General features: G+C 40.9%; 1 protein-coding gene across 2 annotated transcripts in view; it reads right to left on the bottom strand.

Annotated features, from left to right (window-relative positions):
* Nucleotides 1-27,097, bottom strand: part of tncb (tenascin Cb) — a 56,312-nt gene that overhangs the window by 13,570 nt on the left and 15,645 nt on the right. Inside the window, exons 5-11 of one of the 2 annotated variants that reach the window (XM_046386065.1) lie at nt 26,935-27,050; nt 26,336-26,489; nt 17,624-17,893; nt 14,407-14,592; nt 9,753-9,842; nt 7,042-7,305; nt 644-919 (exon numbers count right to left, since the gene is read on the bottom strand). In XM_046386065.1, coding sequence (XP_046242021.1) covers nt 644-919; nt 7,042-7,305; nt 9,753-9,842; nt 14,407-14,592; nt 17,624-17,893; nt 26,336-26,489; nt 26,935-27,050 — 1,356 coding nt within the window. The remainder of the gene's footprint in view (nt 1-643; nt 920-7,041; nt 7,306-9,752; nt 9,843-14,406; nt 14,593-17,623; nt 17,894-26,335; nt 26,490-26,934; nt 27,051-27,097) is intronic. The other variant, XM_046386066.1, reaches the window with a different exon arrangement.

Here is a 27,097-nt window from a genome sequence, read left to right as displayed (position 1 = left end):
ACTATGCATAGCAGAATTAAATTAGTCAGTGCTTGTATTCACATTTTATGGACTAAGCAATGCTAATGAAAAATGTTAAGATGATTTCACCAGGCATTAGCATGCAAACAATGGGCCATGTTGAATGAATGCCATATTCTGCATGGCCTCTGAAACCCCTGGCACCCTTGCAGCAGAGCCCAGGGGCAATGGCAGCATGAGAATGAAGAGCAGTCCAGACTTTGGCGAATGGGGATGCATACAGAAGAGAGGCCTCACACAAAGTGACAAAAGGGCCTCAGGGCTTTTTTTTTTTTTTTTTTTTTTGGCTTCTGTCAGTCTTCCCATCTTTCTTCCACCTGACTGATCCACATTACTAAAATTTGTGTGGATGCTGTGGCGGAGTGTTAGCTCATTTCACAATCCTTGCATCAAAGCATGATGAGGGGCTGGTGTTAGGGGATTTTGATTGTGTATGTTGTGTGAAAGACAGAATTTGTTTTACCCCATGAAGAATAACTGTTACCACAGTGGCTGACAGGTAGATTGCATTTATATGCACCTCTTTGTAATGTTTGTCCACATAGAAAAACACCGGTTAATTCATTGTGTTCAGCAGAAGAAGAAGAAAGCAAGGGAAAGAGCAAGGGCTGGGAGATGATACCTGTGATGGTGTCACCAAAGACGGGATCTAAGAAGGTCTCCCTGTACAACCCATACAGACTGGCCCTATACCAGGTGGTAGGGGAGAGGCCAGAGATGGTGAGGCTTCGAGCATCACCAGGCACCGTGTGGTTTTGCCACTCAGCACCTATCTCTGCATCAGTGACCTCAATCAAAAAAGCTTGGAAGGCCCCATCCTCAGCAGACCAGGACAGGAGGAAGCTATCCCATGATACGTCACTGACAGTGATGTTGGTCACCACAGGTTTCTCCTCCTCTGGGTGATGACAAACACATCAGCATAGAGTTACAGGACTTGGACAGACATACAGAAGGGAAGACTAAAGTTTAAATAGGTATAGCTTTTTCAAAGCCAATGCTGTTTTTTTTGGGGGGGGGGGGTTTGTTTTTTTTTGTTTTTTTTTCAATTTCGAATGATCAGAGGGCATTTCAAAAAACAGCATTGGCTCTGTATATCATCCAGCCTTACAACACACAAAAATATGCAGATCCACAAAATTCTGTTTGAACTCTTCTTGCTGACAACAATGTACATTATGAAAAATAAAACAAACAAGTTTGAGATTCTGCTGAACGATAAGTCCTCCTTGAAAATATCAGCTACGTATAAGGGGTGACAATGATGATCTGTCAGCTGTATCTTGATCATTTGATTTTCTCTCAAGAGAAAAAAGAGAAAGTGCCTTTGCTTTTTCTGGAGTGGAAATATTCTCCTATTTCCAGTGAGTGGAATATTATCTCCACTACAAAGAGGTTGACAGCATCAACAACAATGACCTACAGCCATCTCCTCTATATTACCATATAAGTGGGAAAATTTAAAGATAGAAAGCAGCTGACAAGCTGCTGATGGAAATAGTAACCATTAATGGCTGTCAATGAGCCATTAATATTTGAAGGTGCAGTGTGGCCTGGCTGGACACTGTCCATTTCAAACCCATGGGGAGGTCATGCAGAGCTACATGCAGCAGCCTGTAAGTGAAGCCCATTGGAAACCAACGAGTGTGCAAGCATTCTGATATGTGATTATAAAAGAGATAGATGGTGCTTGTAAACACCATGGCTCAATTATTAATTGATTATTAATTTAATAAATTAACAAAAATTATCCTTTTTTTTTTCTTCTCTTGGGGCTCAAATAGGATGGTAGACCACGAGATGTTTTAGTCTACATTTAATTGACTAGTGCTAAACATTGCTATCCTCACTAGTTGGCACCAGAAATACTAGTTGGTTATTAAACTAACTATTACAAATATACTATTTATGTACACACAGAAGCCATACCTAGAGCTAAGTGTATGTATTACACCACAGTGGTCCAGTAAGTTTTAACTTTGTGCGCTGACTGACTTACAATATATGTAGGAACTTTCACTTGGGGGGTCGGTGTTGCTCAACAGATGCTGCTTTATAAAACGAGCATACGTTACTAATTAACTTAACTGATGCAGCGCTAGAAGTGATGGCAACCAGATGTCTTTAGGTTGTTGAAGACGTTTCACCTCTCACCTGAAAGGCTTCTTCAGTTCTAAGACTGATGGGGAGTTTCAAGGTTGTCACCTTGCGGGCGGTCTTGAGGGTCGTTGACGCTTTGTGCCATCATGTGAGCCATTAGGGTCACATGAGGGATGAGGGTTAAACCGTCTGAGGAGGGATCTCAAGGTTGCACTACAGGTGTTGTAAGCCGTTTGTTCAAAGTTGTTGTTCTATTTGGAAAATAGATGGCCTCTTTCATACCTCTCAAACTGTCTGCAAACATTTGAGTCCTCAAAAGTGTGTCCCTTATCTCCTGTGCTGGGCCATGTGTCTGTGGAGTGGTTGTTTGGTTTCCCCTATGCAAAGGTCCAAGCACTTCTCATTGCACTTTACCGCATAGACCACGTTGTTTAGTTTGTCTGTAGGTGTTTTGTCTTTCGGATGGACCAGTCTTTGTCTGACGGTATTGCTGGGTTTGAAGTGTGTCCTTTTCTCAGACAACCCCACCACACAGGGAACAACAACGTTTTTCAGTAGCTGATTTATTTTAAAGGTTCAGTTTGGATAGCCACACATTTTTACTGCTTCCCTGATGTGTGTGTGTTCCATCTCTCTTCCCTCTTCCTTAAAAGGAACATTCTCTGCCCGGTGGTGTAGGGTCCTGATGACTCCAAATTTGTGTTCCACCTGCCTGCTCCCACACCTCCAATTCGCCAGTCAGCCACCTTCAATCAATTGCCTGTCTCTCCTCTCGACCTCAGCCAGAGTATTGCGCTGCCCTAGTGGTATCCACATTGGCTCACTGTGTGTAGTAATTTCTTTCCATTTGAAGATTCACTGAGGATTTACCTTGCCCGTTTTTCTGCTCTGCCTAGTTTCACCTGCCCATACTCAGCTTCCATTTATTTTCTGCCTGCCTGTTCATGAACGGATTCATGCTAAGTTCCTAGGATTTCTGCCGTCCTCCTCAATTCAACTTAGTCAGAATACTTTTGTAACTAGCGTTTATTCATCTTCTCTAAGGAAGACCTCCCTAAGTTCAGCAAACACTTGTGTTTTAACCACTCCTGGTTTCTGAGTGTCCTGCTTTTGGGGTCTTCTCTTTTGAGAAACCTAACAGTGTGTAGGTTTCTGGTAGACCTCAATGATTAAGTTTCCATCATCCTCAGCGACCACCATATAGTCCAGGAATGGTCATTTATTTCCCTTAGGATCCTCCCTGGTGAATTTAATGTTATGGTCCACTGAGTTGATGTGTTCAGTGAAGGCCTCTATTTCTCTGGTTTTAATTTTGACCCAGGTGTCATCCACATACCTAAACCAGTGGCTAGGTTATATTTCTTCTGAAGGAGTTCAGTGCTTTGCTTTCAGACTCCTCCATGTAGAGGTTGGCCACAGTGGGTGACATGGGTGAATCCATGGCACATCTGTGCTTTTGTCTATAGAAACCTCCACTGCACTTGAAATTGGTGGTAGTAAGGCAGAGGTCCAGCAAAGTGCAGATCTGATTTTTTGTCTGTTTTCACTCCCTCGGTGGTGGGTATGCAGTTGAGAAATGAAGTGACATCAAAGTACACCTGAATTCCTGAATTACCTGAAGTCTGAATTCCTGGACTTTGTTACTGAAGTCTCTGGAATTATGAATGTGATGGGGAGTATTTCCCACAAGTGGACCTAAAATGGACCTAAATGGACCTCAAATACCTGGAACTTCCCATCAATCTAAAAAATGAAGCCTTTCGGAGGAGAGGTGAAACGTCTTCAACAACCTAAAGATATCCGGTTGTCTTCGCTTCTAGCACTTCAACTACCATGACCCAGATGACTGAGAACCTACATCATTTTAACTGCTGCAACTAAGATGCATTTCAGATGGCTCTTGCAATATATTCAACGTTTTTGGACAATTGTTTAGTCAACTTGTATAAGTTTAAACTTCATTTAAATGTCACAGACATTAGTCAATAGGATCATCCTAATTTATAAAATGAAGATAGGAAAGAAGTGTTAATGTATTGTTCCACAACTATAATTCCTCCTATGGACATCAATATGTTGAGGCTGCTGTATAATGAAAATGTAATAAACACTGGAATAACATAAAATTTCTTCATAAGTGAATTTATAATTGACCACAAATATTATCTATTAATAAATATTTTTTAAAAAAAACTTCAAATGCAGGCAGTGTGTGTACTTTCAGTTACTACTGTAAAGATCATGTCAGTGCATGCAAGGAAATTGGGGGAAAACAGCTGTTCATGCATGATCGTCATATTGTTGGGGTACTATGCACCATTTTATAGCTTATATTTGGTCACAAAAATAATTTTGAATTATCAGGAATAATTCATAATTGTACTAAGTAACAAGATTGAACTTACATTAGATCACCCAGGGGCATCACCCTTAAAGAAGGAAAAAGATAGCCAATTCAACAGTTCAGTCCCATAAAATAAACTAAGCTGTCAGTTTGGAACTTGAATTAATAACTACCTAAATAACGACAACCAAAATTACCACAGAAATACCTTGAGACCATCTTTTGTTAGTCAACTCAGATCATGACTCAGATCACATGTTTTTTATTTATTTATTTATTTATTTTTTGTGTTTGAGACAGAGTGTGTGAGATTGATGCCAGGTTAGAAAGGAAGATAATTAGTTGCAGGCAAGATCCTGAGTCTGTGAGTCTTAGACAGAACCAAATTAGTACATGTACATTACATTGATCAAAGTTAAGTAGTCCTGTGTTTAGCTGTATTATGCTATGCTCTATGCCAGGCCCAGTTCAACATTACCAGTCTCTGGGGGGAGAGAGATACATGCTTATCTGGGGCCATCATTCCACCAGAACAGGATGAGCCAGCTGAATGCAGTCTTTGCTGTGTAGTCCTGATGGTACAGATTGAAGGAAAACAGTCGCTCCTATGGTTAATCTTGCAGTGTTAGCAGTTCAGCGTTAACCAGCTATGTGACCTCTGTTGCTTGCAAGGCTAATTTGCAGGTTTTGTTGTAGCTGCAGGCAATCCAAAGCAGACCCTCACATCACTGTCATACGGAAAAGATTCTGTGTGTCGGGTCCTGAGCAGGCCATATGGAACAGAGGGCTACAGCAGCTCAGAAAATGCAGTGAAGAAAGTCCAGGAGCGAATAGAGAAGAGAGGAACAAAGGCCAGCGGACCCTTTACTGACCTTGTGACCTATGTGACACTGAGCAATATTGGTCAAATGCTGAACTCATGAGCAGAGTTTATACTTAGAAGTGAATACTGGAAAAGGAGGATTGTGGGAGGCTGGGTTCAGCAGCTCTCTTTGACCACAGAACAACAGGAAATGCAGTCTCAAAGTTCATTTTGAGTTCCAGAATGAATGAATTTATCTGTGGAACCCAAACAATGGTAACATATGCCTAAAATGCATTAGACAGGCACTAAATGGCTTTTTAAGCCTACACTGGTGTTTTGTGTGTTGATCAAACACACAAAATATGTACAGGACAGCTGATATTAGATCAAAGCTTCTCTGTGTTTTTAATAATGCAATGGTAATCAAGCATGTTATTTTTTCTTTTTTAAACAAATAGGCATTGAAAGTAGGGACTTCTGCTGAAGTAATTATCGTTTCCACATGTCTGTCTCTCATTGTGCCCTGAGCACAACTGATTATTTTGAATTATGATAATCCTGGCTTTTGTGTTCTATCTTCCCTGCTTTAATTGCATTGGTTTGTTTCTACATCTTTGATTCTGCTTTTAATCGTTTTTAATAATTTTGATTTTTTAGAAGCACATTTCAGCTTGATATTGATTCCCAGGAATTCAGTTAAGCGGCTCTTCAGAAACAATTGAAAACAAATCCTTGTAATCCTTTTGATGATTGTCAGGTGCAAGTAGAAGGCCCAACCTTCACCAAAACCTTGATTCACCTCTCTCCAGCCCTACTCATTCTTTCAACCCCTGCTGGAAACCATAAAGCTTTCTATATTTGTGCTACGTGTCTGGAAATGATAAAGACTGCAGACTGGCCAAGCAATGGATTAGTAGGCTGCTGATTTTGGAGACAATATTTTAACAGGAGTCCCAGCATGTGGCCTTTTATCTAACAGTCCTACACTTCATTGTGGCCAAATCACACAAAAGCAGAGGGGAGCAGGGCTCACGCCAACAATTATCACATGAATGAACATTGTGCAGGGTGCACACATGTCCATAGAAACCCCCAGCCTCACATGCACACACACACACACACACACACGCACGCACGCACACACACACACACACAAACAGGGCATTAAAATTATACCAAATCACCTCATTTGTCTTTCCTTGTTATTTTTGAAAGGCGGGGGTGGGAGGTAGAAACAGAGTGACATTGAGAAGCTAACAATTAATTCAATTCACTGCCTTGGTTTGGCTGTACCACTGAAGGGCAAAAAATTAACCTGTGGTTAAGGAGAATTTCACTCCTCTAGCTAGAATCCTCATGGAAACTATGGTACACATTCATCAGTGTTTTACAAACACTGATGAGTCCCAGCCACTTATACAGTCACAGGCAAAATTTTTCCATCTCTCTGCTTTGTTTTTAAAGGTCAGCTGACCCAAAAGAAAAAGGAAAGGAAAGGGAAAAAAAGATACCTATGTCACCAAAGATGACACATAATTCAAGGGCAATCTCTTTCCAGGAGTCACTCTGGATAATCCACCGAGCAGATTTTTATCACCTGTCACCGGACTATTCATTTACTATACAGTAGAAAACAGAAAACAGTTCCACTGTGGCTAATAATAATTCTACCATTTGCTCTCAGACACTGTAATGTCAAACAAGGCACTATGACCTAGGAACATTGCTTTTGAGTAATGAGGATGTATGGTGTGATTTTTGTAGTGCTGACCTGTGGGTGCTGAGATGGTGGTGGTTGCACTGGTCTTGCTGCCCCTCTCGGCAGTGATGCTGATGGTGTACAGCATGCCAGGTGTAAGGCCCCTCAGGGTGTGAGACTCAGAGCTACCTGAGACCATCTCCTCAGCCCTGTGCCCATCAGCAGACACATAAACCAGTCTGAAGGAGTCCAGTTTGGCCAGGGGGCGTTTCCATTCCAGCATCATGGTGGTCTCTGTTACCTCTATAACAGTCACATCCTTGGGAGCATCCAGAGCTAATTAAAAAAGTAGAGGTAGAGGAAGAAGAGGCTTTGAATGGAGGTTTAAGATAAGATATTACAGAAGATTATCTCATATGAATTCCTCTTTTGCTACTCAAGTGCCAATTCAGAGCCAATGACTTGATGTTAATTCAGCAAATAGCCATTTTATGAAACTGTTGAACTCACCCATGCAGCAATTTGTTTTATGTCCACATTTTATTTTAAAAAATGAAAGAAGAACTGAACAGTTAGCTGGAGTAGCAAAAGTTGGAGTGGCTCCACAGTTGAAAAAAGGATTACCATATTTGTTATACTGGTTAACCAAAGAACTAATGGTTAAAGAATGTTTGACTGAAATTTCTCCAAAACTTATGATTACATAAAAATGTAGTTGTGTGTGGCAGAAACGACATCCCCTAAACTAAACTGGAAATAGTTTGCACACTTGACATATACTTGTGAAAAAACACTTCATTAGCATGTACATACCTACATATGTACACATGTCAAATGCTTAGATCGAAAAAACATCATTGCTAGCTAGAAGCTGACAGTTATCATGAGTGCAGGTTGTATAGCTGCACACTTTTTTTTTTTTCCTGGGATAGCATCTAAACGGTAAATGGATTGTGTTTATATAGTGCTTTTACATGAATTACCCACCGCTCAAAGCACTTTAATGCAAGTCACCACTCACACATTCCATTAGGAGTAATTTTGAGTCCGGTATCTTTCACAAGGAGAGGTCTACATGTTGCCAGCAGGGGCCAGGGATTGAACCACTTATCAGACAATAACAAAACCAGAACTGGTTAGACTGTACTGCAAGAATATTAATATTTGCCCACAACAAAAACTAATGTAAACTTGTATCAGCTTATCTCAGCGAAATCTCACTCTGCATTAACAAACTTAACACTAATGTTAAGGTGCTCCGACGTTAACTCAGCATAGCGAGTAAAAAGTAAATGAAGTACATACTGCTGAGTGTTTAGCAGGTATCGAAACCCAGAAATCTATTATAATATATAGTATATGTAGGGCGGCACGGTGGTGCAGTGGTTAGCACTGTCGCCTCATAGCAAGAGGGTTCCAGGTTCGAATCCCGGTCTGGGCCCTTCTATGTGGAGTTTGCATGTTCTCCCTGTGCCTGCGTGGGTTTTCTCCGGGTTCTCCGGCTTCCTCCCACAATACCAAAAACATGCACATTAGGTTAATTGGCTACTCAGCTGGGATAGGCTCCAGCTCCCCCGCAACCCTGACGCATAAGCGGTATACAAAATGGATGGATGGATGGATTATATGTTAACATTAAAAATTAATCTGAATAATCTATTTATTTATTTACATATTTACATAATCACTGCATACATCTCACTATTTGATATTAATTATGAGATTATCAGGTGGAACTGTTGATAGATAGATCAAAAGGCAGTACCTCTATAGAGCTTACACAGCTTACAGGCAGGTTGTGTCAGTCTTTACTTCATGTGTTGTGTGTCCAGAAGAAGGTTGTGTTTACTGTACTTTATACCATGGTCTGGGTGAATACTCTCTTTTAACTGGCTGCAGGGTGTCAATTAATTCCTGGCACATATCACATAGTTCCAGTGAAATTGTTTCTTCACTGTTCTAAATGAATGTGTTGGCTGCAGACTCCTCGACATAAAAAATAACTGTACCACACAACACATACCACTTCAGGCTGTGGCCAACAGCACACATGGACAATGATTTATTGGTGAAAATCTTGAGATTGATTTGAGGAAAATGACACTGCTGGACACCTAAATAGTCTTGTTGTTTAACATACTGTCAAATGTTAGCTTCCTGACTCACAGCTGAGCCAGAGCTAAATGGACTAGAAATATCTTCTATTCTGTTAAAGTCTTATCGAAGGTTCATCGTATTTACTGGAGTAGTGAAAAACATTCCCATTGCATAGGAACCTTACGGGATGGTAACGATTGTCCCAAATATTAGTGAAGCAGGTGTTACTAGGGAAACACAGTTACAGCTTCTGAAAAAAAAAAATTTCTATCATAAAATGGTCTTATTACTTTTCTTTGGTAAGTGACCATGTTATAAGCACAATAATCCCCATCGAGATGTCCATAAACAGGAATTAATGTATTCTGCATCGTCAGCTAATTCCTGAAAATCACCCCAATGTGGCAGCATTGATGTATAATAAAGCTGTGAATGAGGCATCTATGTTTTAATGTAAAACGTTTTTAAGAGCTGTGCTCAAAACAGTCACTTTTCCTCTGAATTTCTGCCTTTGTGCCTTATTAAACCTATAAAATCCTATGATAATATTTCAAATAGTCATTTTCAGACAAGTTTCAATTAAATGAGCAGAATATAACTTTATGACAAAGAGTGTGGATTAAGTAAGAGGTCCAAATAAAGTGGAATATGATTCGATTAGTGCAATTTAAGTGAAAGCATCATACCAGTCACTGCGTTGGTGGTTGTCGGTAGACTCTCCCGCTGATCTTTTACCGCTGTCACCCCCATCCCATACTCTGTGCCAGGTGTCAGTCCTAAATAACAAGGCAAAATAAAACAATTCTGTGATACAGAATTAAAAAGAAAAAACACTGTTGTGCTTTGTTCGTACAAAGCCACTGAGGTGTCACCAAATGAATGATGGGAAGGTTCTGTAGTCAAGTGGCCAGCTGTTTCAGCTAATGACTCCAGTACCTATGGCTAACACAAAAATGCTCTCATGTAGTTTGATATAGATTGCAGCCTGATTACATTTCATGATAAGTCTGTGCTCACTGCGGAACATTAGTGATATATTTGCATTGATGGCCCTTTAGGGCCCTTGTTGAGAGGAAAAACACTGCTTGCTATGATACAGCAGGCTCTGGAGGCCCTTTGGTCTCTGCAATTAAGTCCTCTCTTGGCCTGATCGGGTCTAATTCCTTTGTTAACTCCCCCAGAGGTCATTGCACACAGTCTTGCAGCTTGAAATTACATCTAATGCCCAGGAAACTCATTATCAATAAAATCACAAGCGTGAAGGTAATTATAGATATTAACTATGTGAAAGAAGGACTTAGGTGTGTACGGAATGGAGGGTGGCGTCCTCTGAAAAGGCACAGTTCTTTATTTCCAGGGGATAGGCCTCCCAAGGACAGAATCGGGCCAGAAAAAAGAGACTGGTTTGAAGCTTTGGTTTTGTTTCTCATGGGGTCTAAACTTGCCATGCCGTAGCATACAGTGAAGAAACAAACAGTTAACCAGAAACACCTCAAATCATGGCTTTATAATGTCAGCAGTGCAGATCGATGAAAAAGAGCCATTTTTCTTGTGTTGAGAAAGATCTTCTTGTGAAACAAGCAACACACACACACACACACACACACACACACACCGGTTGTTTTTCTAATAAAGCAGGCCTTTTGTAGATAGGCAAATATTTCACAACATGAAATAAAGGCTCCCCATTTTAGAAATAAACTGACCAAAACCTGAGAAACCATGTTTTACCCAGAAACTGAGTTGAAATTAGTCTTGCCAGCATGCCCCACACCAGCTAGCCTGCTGAACTGCCTCAGACCCACAGCTGGGTGAGATCTGCTAACGCAAATCCTCCACCATTATTAAATTGGACGTGACACAGGGGTTTGGATCCAAAGACACGGCCAGAATATGGTTCTCAAAAAAACACTGGTTTTAATTGGCAGGCAAGGGTTCATTATATGGGAAAACAGTCCGGTGAGGTAAACAAATCCAAGAGTGGAGGGAATTTCAAAGTCAAACAGGCAGACAAAAATTTAAATAACCGGAAAGTCAAAACATGAAAGAAGGTGCTGGTATGAATGATGCTAAGGAACACTACAAACTGGTGAAAAACACGAGGGGGGCACAGATATATACAAGGTAGGTAACACGGTATTGTAGAGGCAAAGCAAGCCAAATCAGGGTGGAGCTAGCAATCACAGTGTCTGGAAATCAGACAAAGACAGGAAATGTAAAACAATACCATAGAGAGCAAACTGACTGGGGGGTGTGTCAGTACCCTGTCTAGGGATGGCACCAACCTGAGGCAGTTCAGGTTGGTGACCTTTCTTCAGGACCATAACCCTTCCGGTCCTTCAGTTGCTGGGAAGTCATTACCAAACTGGGTTCACAATCTTTGAGACGTAAAGACACCACGACACCATGTGCAACAGCACGTCCTGGGTGAAGAGCCAAACCAGTTGGCCCGAATGGTAGGATGAGGCCACCATCTGCTGGCAGTCAGCCCACCTCTTACATCACTCACTTACATGACCTTCCCAGCACCATTCCACGCTCTCTGATGTTGTACGAGAGCCTGGAACAAGGGAACGACAACCACCCGCTCAACCTCCAGCAAAAGGAGAGGTAGCCATATGCCCACTAGAAGGGTGTGTTGTGGGTGTATTTCACCCAGATTATTTACTTGGACAAGGTGGCTGAGTTCTGGGCCACCCAAGAGGGCTGCCTGATCTCCTGATTCAGCTATTCTGTCTTCCTGTTGGAATAGTGATGGTAGCCAGACAAAAATGCTGAACATTACACAACAGAACATCTTTGAAAATCTGTCACCACAGTGACAATTTCAGAGGGAGGCAGTTCTGTGACGAAGTCCATGGATATGTTGCACCATTGTAAGGGGTGTAGAAGGCCTGAAGGAGGGTGTCTTGAGGCCTTGCTGTTGGTGCACACAGGGACTACCATGCACTCTACCTCATCTTTCTCCATGCAGAAGTGTTTCCTAATCATGAAGAGGGTCCTGCAAACCTTAGGATGGCAGGAGAGTTGGTGTGGGTCCAGTGGACAACCTGAGAGTGGAGGGAGACAGGGACATGCTCATGGGGCACCACCCTGGAACAGGAACAGTGACAGACGCTTCTTTAACTTTTCTCTTAATGTCACAAGTCACAGCCTCCATAACATAAGATGATGGGGACTTGGGTACAGGGTCAGGAGTCCCAGAAGAAGAAGCCCCAGGAAAGAAAACCTTGGAAGCATGGAATTCACACTTTACCTTGACAAACAACTGATTATCTAGGAGCCGCTGGAGGAATTGATGTACAGGCTGCACATGGATCTCCTCATTCAGGAGAAAATCAGTATGTTGTCCAAAAAGACAAACATGAAGTGACTTAGCATGTCTTAGAGTCATTTTCCAGGACCTGGAAAATGCCTGGGGCTTTAGTGAGCCCAAAAGGTATAACCTTGTACTTGTAATGACCACTAGGGGTGTTAAAAGTCATCGTCGATTCACCCACTCCCTGATTCTCACCACAATTTAGTGAAAATATTTGCTTGTTTTTAAAGCTTAAAAGCTGAAGAAATGAGTGGGAGGGGTACTTGTTCTAGATGGTGAAGTCGTTGAGGCCCCAGTGCATGGACGTAGGGACCTGTCCTTGGCCACAAAGCAGAATCCAGTCAAAAATGCAAAAACGTAAAAATTCTGTATGCTACGGCATGGCAAGATTAGACACCAGAAAAACCAAAGCTTCAAAAAACAGTATCTTTGTCTGGCCTAATTCTGTCCATGGGAGGCTACTTCAGACTGACACATTTCCCTTTGCTATAAAGCATTGAGAAGATTTGCTTACTGCTGCTGCATGTGCCTGTTGTTTGTTCACCCATTGTATCAAGTTTGTGTGTTAATCTGCACTCGTGATCGAGGTTAGTACTCTGTTGTTGTTGGTTAAACTTTCAGAGACCAGTCTTGCTCATCAGCTGAGCCAGATCTGTTCTGTGTAATAACGAACAGGCAGAAACGTGATATCGATTTCTGATTAATGTTGCCAATGTTAATAAATCTTCTCCTATTAAAGAGAGGTTGTCTCTGTTATTGTTTGCTAGTGTGTTGTGATGAAGAGCTGGTTGACAAGATCAGTGCTCATATTCACACCTTTCCTGTTCACCCTACAATGCCAATATTTTTGTGTCATGGTTTGAAGTTTATATTGAATTAGTTTCATGTTTTATTTTGTAGTTTTTCTCCCCTTGTGTCAAGTTTAGCCTTTCATTTCCTATCTTTCTCTGTCTTCCCTCCTTCTTGATTGTTGCCCCACCTAGATTGTGTTTACCTGTATCTATTTACCTATGCTCTCCTTGTGTGTTTTGTCAGTTCATTTGTGTTTCCAAGCTCCATGCAACTCCTGAGTTTCCTTGCGTTCCTGTGCCTCATGTGGTTCTTTGTTTTCTGTGATCGCTGTGCTCTTCTGTTTTTGCCTTGTTGGATTTTTTCTTTATTTGACTACTTGGACTCCAGCCGCGAAGACTAAACCCACTATTTTGGTTTTATTGGTCTGGGTTTTTCCAGTGGGGGAAAAAAGCCTTCCCTTTGAACTGTTATTTACTATTTCATAATATTATTCATAATATTTCTGCTGTTTATATGAGCACATTTTACTGGTGTGTAAAAGCGTTTTTGGTATTCTATGTAAAATGTTCTACTAGTTTTCATGGAAGCTGCTCAGTTGTGTATGACCCTCATAATGTCAGACATAATGCAAAATTTGATTGACATTTGAATCTGTTGTGTCATGTTTAAAGTTCCAGAATGTGCAGCTGTAATTTTTCTTTTCATTTTCTTTATAGTAGGTAGCACATGATTGCTCCAGGTTTGTGTGGTAGGTGAGTTAAATGTCGTACCAGACGCCCCCTTTTGAACCCATAAAACCAGAGGGAAAAAAGCCTGAGTTAACAAAGGAAGTTGATAACTGTTATCTGACTGAGATTTTTGGTTATGTTGAACCAACTAACAAAATCTTGCCTCTGTCCAGTTAGTTTTGTGGTGCATTCCTCTGTATGAAGCATTCCACAGGCAAGTAAGTTACTTGGTAACAGGTGATAGCAGCATAATTGGATATGAAAGAGGCATCCTTGAAAGGATAAGTTCTTCACTACCAAGGAAGGGGTGAGGTTCACCACTTTGGGAAACACGTGATTATAAAATCATTTGGTTATGCTTTATGTAGTGTCCAGATTCTTTTGGTCCTCAAGTTGATGTGATTGTACTTCAGAAAAATGACGCACAATACCAGTGTCTGCTCCTTGCATGCTGATAAAAGTAATATTAAGCTGAATGAATGTGTGTGTCTGTGTCTGTACCGTTGATCTTGGCCTGGGTCCTGTCCTTGGCCCCCGGTGGGAAGAGCAACTCTCCATGCTTGCCTCCTGACAGAGGTCCATATTTGATACGGTAGTTGTCTACCTGAGCTTGGCTATTCTTCCACTCAAGAGTGATGCTCTCATCTGTCACCTCCACCGTCTGCAGGTCTCTGGGGGCATCCAGGTCTGCAACGCAGAAATGGACTTTAGGCAAATGTAACCTTACCCAAACATAAGCTTAACTGTAATTCTAATCTTGGTCTTAATCTTAAAGAGATACTACACACTTAAATGTTCATCTGTAAACTAAATTACATGATGAAACACATTAATGGTGATGTTCATATTGACATTTCTTTCAAATTTATAAAAATCAGCATTTTATTAAGTTGAAAATGGTCCAAACCAACCTGAACCTTGCAAGGGCCAAGTTTATATAAAATTTATATATATAAAAAAATGTTTTCAGTGCATGTTCGCACTCTATGCAGCCTCGTTCTCTGAGTGTTAGTATTTGAAACCGCACTCATTTTCAAATATATCTCAATCGAGATTCATTGTTCACAGAAGTATACGAAGTATAACAGTCTACTCAGTATTTTTTAATGAAGTGAATGGTTTGGATTTGTGAATTTGGTAACTGTAGTTTTTTTCTTGCCACTGTCTGCTTGCTTAGGGGTTCAGGCTCTGGGTTTCTGTAAACCACCTAGAGACAATTTTGATTGTAAAAGGTGCTGTATAAATCAAATTGAATTGAATTGAATTGAATTGAACTGTAGAAGGATCATGGGACTGCATTTATTCCCTTGATGAGGATTTCTTGGTTCACTAGGGCCACACGCAAACAAGTTGTATTACAATTTATTTTGACAGTAATGAAAATGGTGCTGTCTGCAGAAGAGGCAGTTTATGAAAGAGAGTCAGGGACAGTACTGAAGCGACTGGCATTGAAACAGCCTACGTTGATTATGTGTACAACTGCATGGTTGTCTGATTGTATGACAATGAATTTTTGGAACCATTTGTGACTCCACAGAATGACTGCAGCTATAATGGGCTAGATTTTACAGAGAGCCTGCAACCTAGTGTTTACTTGTAAGCTCTGGGGGCCATTCTGCAGCAAACCGTTGTCTGTTGTAGTAACCCTCAAATCCAGCGGAAGGAGCACCATCAGTGTTCAGACAGGGCATCTACGAGGATGGAAGTTAAGAGTGATGGGACAAAAGAAGGAATTGATAGTAAGAGATAAAGGCTCGGGGAGACGGAGAGAGGGAAGCTCCAACAAAAGTGTCTGATGAAAATACCATAAGTCCTAACATTGGAATAATTACATAGTGAGCTTCCTAAGAAGTTGCTGAACAAGAAAGTGAACATGTGAAAGTTTGTTTGCCTCCATATTAACAGCAATGAAAGAGAATGAATTTTCCTCCACTCCAACATTCCGTACCATGCACACCACTCATGAGACTTTTTTTAGCACACCATTCCCAGTGAATCTGCACATCTTGATGTATTTTTTTCAGGTATGTGATGGCAATGCGGCTTGCCTTGCAGAAGAAATAAAATGTGTATGACAAATAATCTATGTCCTTCTGGGATGTGCATATTAGGTGCGCAGAAATATAAATGTCTTTTACTAGATGAAATGGTTCCTGTGCCTCTGAGCAGGACACTGTATAAATGCAGAATGCAGCTTGTTATTCATGTGAAGGTGTTTGTTAAACATGTAACAGACCACTGAGAACACTGCACTGCTGCTCTGCAGAGCTAACAGTGTGCCTCAGCAAGTCCATGTGGACAAATTCCATCAAAAAATCACTGCAGCTGTTAAAGCTGTCCTACAGCAGGTCCAGATGTGAACAGCTGCTGTCATCATCAGAAAAGGATACCATGCTGCTTCATTGGAAAGGAAGTCCCATTTCTCTTAAAACAGGTAAGCTTGTTTCCTCTCTCCACATATAATTTCCTCATGTCTGTTCATGCATCCTTGGTGGGAGGGACTAAGACGCAAGAAAAAGATGAAAGTGAGGAAAATGTGGATGCAGTTTAAGAGAAATGGGATATACCTGCTTTCAAAGTGTCAGTGTCTCCGTACCTCCCTAATAAATTATGTTAGCACCATCCTTCTGATTGGCGGGCGACCCACTCTACCTCCTGAACCATTGCCACAAAGCCTCTGTTGCATTTTTTCTTTCTATATCTGCTGGCAGCGAGGGAGCTAGCTGAATTTGGGTGTGATGTTACAATTTAAGCCAATACATACATTGGAGAATTTTGTTAACTTGAAAATAATACATATCTTTGTACATACATCAGCAGGATATCCTCCCTTGTGAACATAGGCATAACTAAAGTATGTGTGGTCCAGGCCCCCTCCCCACCCCCACCCATCTGACACAGAGCTCATTAAACGTGGCTCTAACGACAAAGTACGGAATCTGTGTCTGTCTGTTCTACAGATATCTCAAGAACTATTCATCCGATCTACTTCACACTAGGCGGGTGTACTGACAAAGACCCAAGGACAAGTAAACTTTCAATAACCATCAAAAAGTGCTCTGCCCAGCAGCGTGGGCAGGTTTCAGGGCTTGACTCACTCACGTAACAGGATACAGTTGGGGAAGAGAGTCAGACAAAAGGGTAATTTCACATGGCGTGCTCTAAACAGAAAAAACATAGCAAACACAAAGCCTACATCTATGGCTTACAGTAGGTGGTAGTCCGCTGTCCCCCAGTTTATTTCGGAGAAATAACAGGAGTATAGGAAGCTGAACGATAAGGGTGGATTCGGGAGAATTATTATATCTAATGAAACATCAGCTAATTTGAGTTTTAATGTTAATATTTTCATAACACTACACAGTCAGTGTCATGTGGGATGTAGTTTGGATGTGTGGGTCTCAATTCAATTTTCAATTCAATTCAATTCAGTTTATTTATATAGCGCCAATTCACAACAAAAGTTATCTCGTGACACTTTCCAATTTGAGCAGGTCTAGACCAAACTCTTTAACTCTCAGAGAGCTGCAAGCAACAATACCAGACCCTAAGAGATCAAGCTGTTCTGAACAGGTACTTTTTGAATGGGCACTACACAAGTAAAGGCTTAATTATGTGGCTGTTTATTTTTCCTTCTTGGAAAAGGGTCATAACATTTTATGTAAAAACCTTCAGGAAGATCTGAAAACAGCACATGAAATTGTGATTTAAGTTTAACCTGTGAGGAAAGACTCATAGACAGGAATGCTGATCCGTTCTCCCCTCCGAGCCATCAGAGACACCTTGTACTGGGTGTCAGGGGTGAGGCCTCCCAGATGGTACTGTGTGTCTGTAGAGGACATCTCTATGAGGTTGTGATCAGCAGGATTAGAGATGGACTCATAGGAGATGCTGACTCCATCCACCTCAGCCACTGGCTGGAACCAGGTCACCAGTGCCGTGGTGTCCGTCACGTCACGTATTTCCACTTGGCTGGGGGCATCAATCACTGGAAAAGTGACACAGTGACATAGTAAAAATGATGATTATTGCTATTATTAGCAAAATTAGAGTCTTTTTCTTTGCATGTACATATGACCTGAGGTATTTCATGAAAGACTGTGGAAACTGATTTGTTTGACTTTTACATTTAAAATCAAGTCACACATTAAAGGTGCTGCTGTCAGGCGTTCACTCTTGTGTGTGTGAGTCCTCTATGATGGCCAACCTTTAACTGAGGTTCCTTTATTTGGGTATTCATTTAAACTGAAAGTGTGGTGAAAAGGGATCTTTTAATGAGCAGTATGACGAAGGAATGCCAACCAACAACCAGGGAATGGGACTTAACAACCAACTAAATATTTTATATTTCAACACTTAGCACAAATCTACTTTAACTTTATTTTGATATTCTATTTTGTAAACATGTTAAAAAGAAATAAAAAGAAAAGAGAGTTGTACAGTGCAACATTTGTGCAATGAGAGAGGGAGTAGAGGAATGGGCTCAGCACACATCCTTGTGGTACACCTGTGTTGAGTGTGATGGTGGTGGAATAGGTGTGGTCTGACCTAACATACTGTGATCTGTTGGTCAGAAATCCATAATCCAGTTGCAGAGGGATGTGTTGGTGCCCAGGTCAAGTTTATTGATTAACTTGAAGGGGATGACAGTGTTGAATGCTGAGCTGAGAGGATGTTGCTGATGTTATGTTAAGCCCTTTGAGACAAACAGCTATCGTGCATATGTGTTGTAGTTGTCCAAGTGTGTGAGCACAGAGTGCAGCGCTATGGAAACTGCATCATCTATACTCCTATTGCTGTGGGAGGCAAACTGGTGTGGATCCAGCGTGGGTGGGAGGGAGTTCTTCAGTTCTTCAGGCTGGACCAGCCGCTTGAAGCACTTCATAATGATGGATGTGAGTGCTACCAGGCGGTAGTCGTTGAGGCATGTCGGATTGAAGTTTCGGCACTGGCACGATGGATGCAGTTTTGAAGCATGTTGACACAACTGCTTGGGCAAGGCACAGGTTGAAAATGTCTGTGAAAATCCCAGCGAGCTGCTCCGCACATGCCCTGAGCACACGTCCAGGAATGCTGTCAGGACCAGCAGCCTTGCGTGGGTTGATCCGGCTCAGCGCTGTGTAGACATCAAAGGAGGAGATTGTGAGGGGTTGGTGGTCTGCTGACAGTGTGGTCTTGGTGGCAGTGTCTTTGTTCTTGTTGTCCCTCTTGAAGCAAGCATAAAAGTCATTAAGCTCGTTCAGGAAGTAGGTGTCCATGGGGCTGTGGGGGTGGAGTTGGGTTTGTAGTCTCTGATGGTCTGAATGCTTTGCCACATACGTCTGGGGTTGGAGTTGGAAAAGTGACCCTCTATCTTGAGTTTGTAGCAGTATTTGCCCTTTGTGATGCCCCAACAGAGCAACATAGCACAAAAATCACACCAGTGTAATATCATTATTTAACGTAGTAGCAGGATAAAACTGGCTAATTAGTCATGGCAGAGAAGATAGCTTGCTAGTTCGAAGTCATGGTCTGCTTGGCTGAAAGTGGTGGTTTCTGCCTGTTGTACTGTCAATAGCTTGTCTTTCAGCTGAAATGTGATCACAGGATACAAATATTCAAGTATACTGTGGTTTTCTCACACATTTCAGGACCCTCTTACAGTGCAGTTTTGTGTTCACATAAATGTAATATCCTGTAATTTTTAAGCAAACACTTAGTTTAACATGGTAACTGTAGTAGCCAAGTCTGGCTAATTTTGCCAGCTATCCAAATGTTGCCAGTAATGCCAAGTACCAGTGTAGGCTAGTAAAGGATTAGGCCTATTGATACAGGGGCTTTGAAGATGTAAGATTAGTGTTAATGAGCAAGTTTGCACTTGCACTCAAAGTAGCCTATATACAAAATATCCTTGCAAAATATTTTAAATTCATCCATCCATTTTCTATACCGCTTATCCGTCAGGGTCGCGGGGGAGCTGGAGCCTATCCCAGCTGACTACGGGCGAGAGGCGGGGTACACCCTGGACTGGTCGCCAGTCAATCGCAGGGCCACACAAAGACAAACTACCACACACTCTCACACTCACACCTAGGGGCAATGTAGAGTAGCCAATTAACCTAATGTGCATGTTTTTGGTATTGTGGGAGGAAGCCGGAGAACCCGGAGAAAACCCACGCAGGCACAGGGAGAACATGCAAACTCCACATAGAAGGGCCCAGACCGGGATTCGAACCTGGAACCCTCTTGCTATGAGGCGACAGTGCTAACCACTGCACCACCGTGCCGCCCATATTTTAAATTATGTTGTGAAAATTTTTTTGGTTGTAAACTTGGTTGTAACTAAGTTATGAGTAATACTAATAGTGCACTATTTTTATTGATACTATCTTTTCTAGAGAAAGCACAGATCACTTCTGAAGGCGTACTCGGCTGCAATGTCAACTAAAAAGAGGGGAACATCATCTGGTGATGACAGTTCGATAAAGCAGCAAAAATTGGAGGACACCAAAACCTCTTGGAAGACCATAGACCTTGCGGTGATCAACTCCATGGTTTGCACTCTTTTGGAGCAGTAGAACAGCCTGGGTTCGTTGATTTAATGCAGCATACTCAACCAGATTACACAGTCATGTCACGTACAACATTGAGAGAGAGAGAATTGAAAAGTACACAAAGCAAATGAAAGACAAAGTGAAGAATCCAATGCAGACTGTTAAATACATTGTCACAACTACAGACTGTTGGATAGCTCATAGGCAAAGTTTCGTTGGGGTTACTGCCCACTGGACAGAACCAGATGGCCTAGAAAGAAAGTCGGTGAGCAGCAATGGTCACAGCAGTGACCATTACACTTAAAGTCCCAATGTAAGTTTGACTTGGAGCTGACACAGTTGTAATGTGTGTAATAATGTTGTAGTAAACTAATCATTTACATCATAACTGAAATGCGGTAGTGTAGCCTATTATTATTTAGATAACTCAGAACAGCATAAGCTCACCTGTCTTGTCTGTTTTATATCTCTGTTTGGTCAGGTCAGACTACAGATATATAGTATAATGTCACTATATATCTGGGTAGTAATAACACTACAATTACACTTAGTAATAAGTGTAATCTAGGCATGTAACATATTCCTCAATTCTCTTGCTGACAATATGCATATTCTAATACTGTATTTTACACGCTCAGCCCTGCAGAACTTGCTTTCTCAGCAGAATATGCATCAACCATGAACCCTGTCTCCAAGGCACTCAACATATTGCAGGGAGAGGTGGATGTCCACATGGGATCACTGGTATCTACTATAACCTTCTTGACTGTGAAGCTAGGCTGCGTTCAAACCTCATCCAAGTTCTGCCAGCCACTGATCTCTGCTCTTCAAGAAGGAATACGGCAGCAGTTTGGAGATATGCTTAATGACCCAGAGCTCATAGCTGCTACAATTTTACTTCCTAAGTTGGGTATTTAAATAGTTATTTCATTATTAATTGTTTAATTGGTGAGGAAAACCTATCCTGATTCATCCATCCATTTTCTATAGCGCTTATCTGTCAGGGTCGCGGGGGAGCTGGAGCCTATCCCAGCTGACTACGGGCGAGAGGCGGGGTACACCCTGGACTGGTCGCCAGTCAATCGCAGGACCAACACACAAAGACAGACAACCACACACTCTCACACTCACACCTAGGGGCAATTTAGAGTAGCCAATTAACCTAATGTGCATGTTTTTGGTGTTGTGGGAGGAAACCGGAGTACCCGGAGAAAACCCACGCAGGCACAGAACATGCAAACTCCAGACCAGGATTCGAACCTTGTCAGATGAGACTATAGGAAATTCCAAAGTTATAATTATGGTATTGTACAAGGTTAGAGAAAAATACAGTACTCTTCATATAGGCTTAACGGTTCCTGTAGACAAGACATGACAACTTTATCTGTATAGCCCATTTTTACAAGCACTTTGTCTCAAAGGGCTTAACATAACATCAGCAACATCCTCTGCCCTTCGACCCTCACATCGACTAAGGAAAAACTCCCAGAAAAACCTTTAACAGGAAAAAATGGAAGAAACCTCAGGGTGAGCAACAGAAGAGGGATCCCTCACCCAGGACGGGCAGACGTGCAATGGATGTTGTACAGGCAGGAAAGCAGTTAACAACATGAGAACAACATTACTAAAAAGACAAGTAAAACAAAATCTCAACTCATAAAAACTTTAAATTTTCATGTCATTCATCCATTCAGTTTCACTTTTGATACCATCTCAATATGATTTTAACATTTCACAAGACTGAAATTATGATGAAATGCTGTATCATTCATGTATATTGTATATTGTGCTTGAGTTGTTCTTGTGTAGGTATGGACTACATCAAGAGACACTTGGAGGAGGAACCAGCCTTATCATCACCAGAAAGCCATTCTGGGTCAGAGGAGGATGACTTCTTTGGCCTTCTGAAGGGAAACGTCCAAGAAACCACAAAACAGCTGGATGCCTACCTGGCCAACTCTGCTACCTCAATGGACAGTCTAAAGTCAGTGCCCAGAGTTTTTAATGTGTCCCTGAAGCTCAACACACCATTGCCCGCATCTGCAGCATGTGAACAACTGTTTAGCACAGCAGGGCACATTTTTTTTGGCTACAGTTTCCCCATGCAGGCCAGGGTAGAAGACTGTTGTTGATTGGAATGTACTGGTCATACAAATTTGAGGGCTAACAGAATCAGAATCAGAATCAGAATTTCTTTATTTATCCCCGCAGGGAAATTCTTTCCAGCAATGAATAATACTCACACCTGTACTATTGAGTTTTCTTTTACTGCTCTTGAAAGAGCACAATGTTTTAAATAGTTTTACCATTTAATAGTAGAGTAAAGAAAAGATTTTTCTTTTTTTTTCTAAGAAAATATATTTCTTAATTAGTTTATCTTCATGAGAAATTAGTGTGTAAGCCCTAGTAGATAACTAGGTATTTACAGTATGGAGTACAAACAGTATTGCTTCCAACTTTTCCAGTCCACATACTGTAGAATTGCTTATATTTATTACAAGTTGTGATGGCACAGCCCATACACTGAGACAACCCATTGTGTGAGTACTTTTACTTTAAAAAATACTTTAAAGTACATTTAAAAGTAAGTACTTAGTGCTTTTACTTATCTTATATATTTTGGAGAATATCTGTACTTTTACTTAAGTACTAAACCTCAGTACTAGTGAATAATATTCACCCCCTTTGAAGTTTTTACTTTCTTGCATTAGGGTTTGCTTAACATACATCCATTAGGAATTTTTGATCAGAATCTACAGTAAGAATTTAATTAATGAAGATAAATTGCTTTATTTTTCAATCAGTGTTTAATGCCAACAGGCAAAAGCTAAACTGTTGCTAAATTGCTTTTGGTCTTTAATGAATTACTTGCAAATATATTCTAAGAACATTTTCACTTCATAAGGTACAAATAAGATTGGTTTGTACTATCTTTCTTATGTAAGACAGTCCTATTCTAACAAAGTTTTTCATCTTATGACATTTTTCATCTTGTTATATCACAAAACACTGAAAACAAGAAACATGGCTTTGTATTTATAGCAAGAAAATCAATATGTTGTTAAATGGAGGCATTTCATATCTTAATCTTAATATGAAGCTGTTAATCTTTAAATCTCTGTCATAGATATGCTGCTATAGGCCTATGCTGCTGGGGGACACAAACACGATCCACCAAGCAGTTTCCCCTCCTCCTTCTCCTCTTCTATCCTCTCCCCTCGTCAGATTAACATGCAGTTCATTATTTTATGTCACTAACTGTGTGTCCAGTGCTCCTCGTAGTCTTGTGTCTCTCCCTCCCTTTCTCTCTCTCTCTCTCTCTATATATAATGATAATTAAAGAGTTTGGTCTAGACCTGCTCTAATTGGAAAGTGTCATGAGATAACTTTTGTTGTGAATTGGCGCTATATAAATAAACTGAATTGAATTGAATTGAATATATATATCTTTCTGCAGGTATCTCTCCATCCAGATCTTCATGTTGAACTGTAGCCGACTCTATGACCAACCCAATGTCTACTGTTGACATCTGCCTGTCATTCCTCTGTGTACCGACTATCGGCGGGGTGGTTCTCACTTGCGGGCTGAAATTGAACTGAATAGAATTGATAGGATAGTGATTTTCAACAGCACATAAAAAATACATGAATGATACAACAGTTCATTATAATTTCATTATTCTAATTTCAGTCTTGTGAAATGTTAAAATCATATTGAGGTGGTATCAAAAGTGAAACTAAACAGTTGAGATTTTGTTTTACTTGTCTTTTTAGTAATGTTGTTCTCATGTTGTTAATTGCTTTCCTGCCTGTACAACATCCATTGCACGTCTGCCCGTCCTGGGTGAGGGATCCCTCCTCTGTTGCTCACCCTGAGGTTTCTTCCATTTTTTCCTGTTAAAGGTTTTTCTGGGAGTTTTTCCTTAGTCGATGTGAGGGTCGAAGGGCAGAGGATGTTGCTGATGTTATGTTAAGCCCTTTGAGACAAACTGCTTGTAAAAATGTGCTGTACAAAAAAAGTTATCTTGTCTTGTCTTGTCTTGTCTTTTCCAGCAGGAGATGATTAGCCTACCTTATCTGATAACAGGGGGAAATGTCTAACCTGGTTCTGTCAAAAGGTATGAAAATCTGCATACTAACACCTCTAAAGCTAACTAACATATTGTATCTTGTTCATTTAAACTGTAAAATGATGGTTGTGATTTTATAGGGGGTTATGTGCTGGTCTATTTTTTGACCAGGTCAGTGACTTCCTTGAGTCTGAGCTGCTTGCTTAGCAACCTCATGGAGATGACACAAGTGAGAAGCCAAGTGACTCTTGAGCAGCAAGACACCAGCAAGAATATTTTCAAAAAATGTCTATTTATTAATTGAATTGCATCAATTCACCAACCTCTCTCTCTCTCTTATTAGCAACCCAATCTCCTCCTCATTAGCAGCGAAGACCTTAGCACTCCTCATGACCACATACTGTACCTCTCTGAATTTATGTAGGCTATTTTGCGATGCGATATGAAGAGGTTAACATGATAACATCGTGTTTTCTACAATTCTAAAAGTAGTGTATACTCACAAGAATGTGGGATCTGACATTTAAAATACAGTTAAACTACAAAGAAGGCACTATCACTATACTTTACCTTCTGTAGTTTATTAGTATTCTACACCTAGTTGTCACTGTAGTTTTCCAGCACTGTTCTTACTGGTGGATGTATAAGAAAAGATGGCCCCTAAAGGTATTTCTATGCATGCCTTATTTTTAACCTGGCAAAGTGCAGACCATATTCACATCGGAAATGGCCTGACTCAACTTCAACATGAGTTGGAGCAGTGTTTTCCGTTCTATCTACTGAACTCCTGAAAGACATCTAAAATTAGCCTGGTGGTTAGTGGTTGGTCTGGCAGGTGAAATCAGAAATTCAACCCTCCTTATATTGATCGCCAGACCTGAGTTCATCACAGTGTTACAAGCCAATGGCCTTTGTGTCATTATGGACCTATGAAGATCACATATCTTGCCAACAGGGTTGGAAATCCATACCAATTTTGCTACCGCCACTAAATCACAGCAAAGCAATGAAATCTGCTGGGTTAATGATTCTGACATTTTATGTCAGGTTTTTTCAGTGCTCTGTCTGAGGCTGTATGATGGACAGCCCAGATATCAAAACCAGTGAACCTGTGCAAGTTATGAAGGTGACAACCTATTTTTGCATTTAATTTTTTAATTTAATTTACAAATAAAGTAAATATCGTGAGTGATTTTAATATCCATATGGACAATAACAACGATAGCCTTTGTGCAACAAAGTCCATGTGAGTCCCCCAAGCCTACCCCTCTTACCCTATATATGCTCCCCATTGGTGACATTATTAGGAAACACTCAATACATTTTCACTATTACGCAGATGACACACAATTATATTTATCAATAAAACCAGATGAAGCCAATCAGCTAACCAAACTTCAGGCATGCCTATTCAAGAGTAGACTTAAAACATTTCATTTTGATAAAGTGTATAGGCTTCTTCTTTGTCTTCTTGTGTTGGCAGTGAAAGTAATGTGAAAGTGAAAGTACACAAACAATGTAAATGTACATTCATGATGTATGTCTCCAGATGACCTCACTCTATCTGTCTTAAGGACCTCATATATTAAAAAAATGGGCAATAAAAATGGACTGATGTTCAGTTTTTATAAGCAGGAAGTCATATATGACACACATACACACACACACACACACACACACACACACAACCCCACAACAATTTTAATGTAGCGAGGTTGAGCTAGCGAACCCCCATTGCAAAGTAACTATATGTACTCCCTAGCCATACCTTTAAGTCTAAAACAAAGCAATGATAAGCCAGTTAGCAGCATAAATCTGTATGCTCACTTGTGACCACGTTCTTGGAGGCAGGCAGTCCACGTTTGTTGTTCTTCACCACTTCCAGTTTGACCTCATACTCCTGGCCAGGGCCCAGGCCCGACTGCTCAAAGGTGGTCTCTGGACGACTGAGGGAGTTAAGAATTTCGCCATCCTCTTCTTTCTAACAGCACCAAAAAATACCAGTTATCAACCACTGCAAAGACTAATCTTGACATAATGTGTGGAGTTGGAAGAAAAAAATCTGCTAAATTATACATAATAGTGCTCTGGGTGGCAATTGGACTGAACTGATAGAGGACCCAGTTTAATATAATATGGCATCGAGCAGATCCCAGTAGCACTGTTTGGCAAAATTTCTATGAGCAATCCAAAAGGAATATGAAAGCATTAAACAGAGTAGCATTTTATCTGTGCTGTTTCTTTCTTTAATGACAGGCTAACACTTTACATATTTTTTGCATTCAGTTCACCTTTTACAATCATAATTGTCTCTAGGTGCTTCTGAACCAAATAAACAATTTTCCATATGATACTGTGTATGCACATTACGCAATTGCTGAATTTGAATGAATGTAACTCAGAAACCCTTGGGTAGCAGGACTTACTGTGTTTCTGAAGATGAGATTCCAGCCATCAAAGGGAATGTCCAAGGGGTCCCACTCTACCTCCACTGATGTCTCCCGCACTGACTTGAACTTCAGTCCGTCGGGCTCAGGCAGATCTAGAAGGCATAGAGGAAACTCTTGACTCCATTTCATCTGGATTTAC

The sequence above is a fragment of the Scatophagus argus genome, chromosome 4 (genome assembly GCF_020382885.2).
Source record: "Scatophagus argus isolate fScaArg1 chromosome 4, fScaArg1.pri, whole genome shotgun sequence".
Taxonomy (NCBI): Eukaryota; Metazoa; Chordata; class Actinopteri; family Scatophagidae; genus Scatophagus; species Scatophagus argus.
Note: the sequence above shows the minus strand (reverse complement) of the source record. Positions and strands in the feature narration are given on the sequence as shown.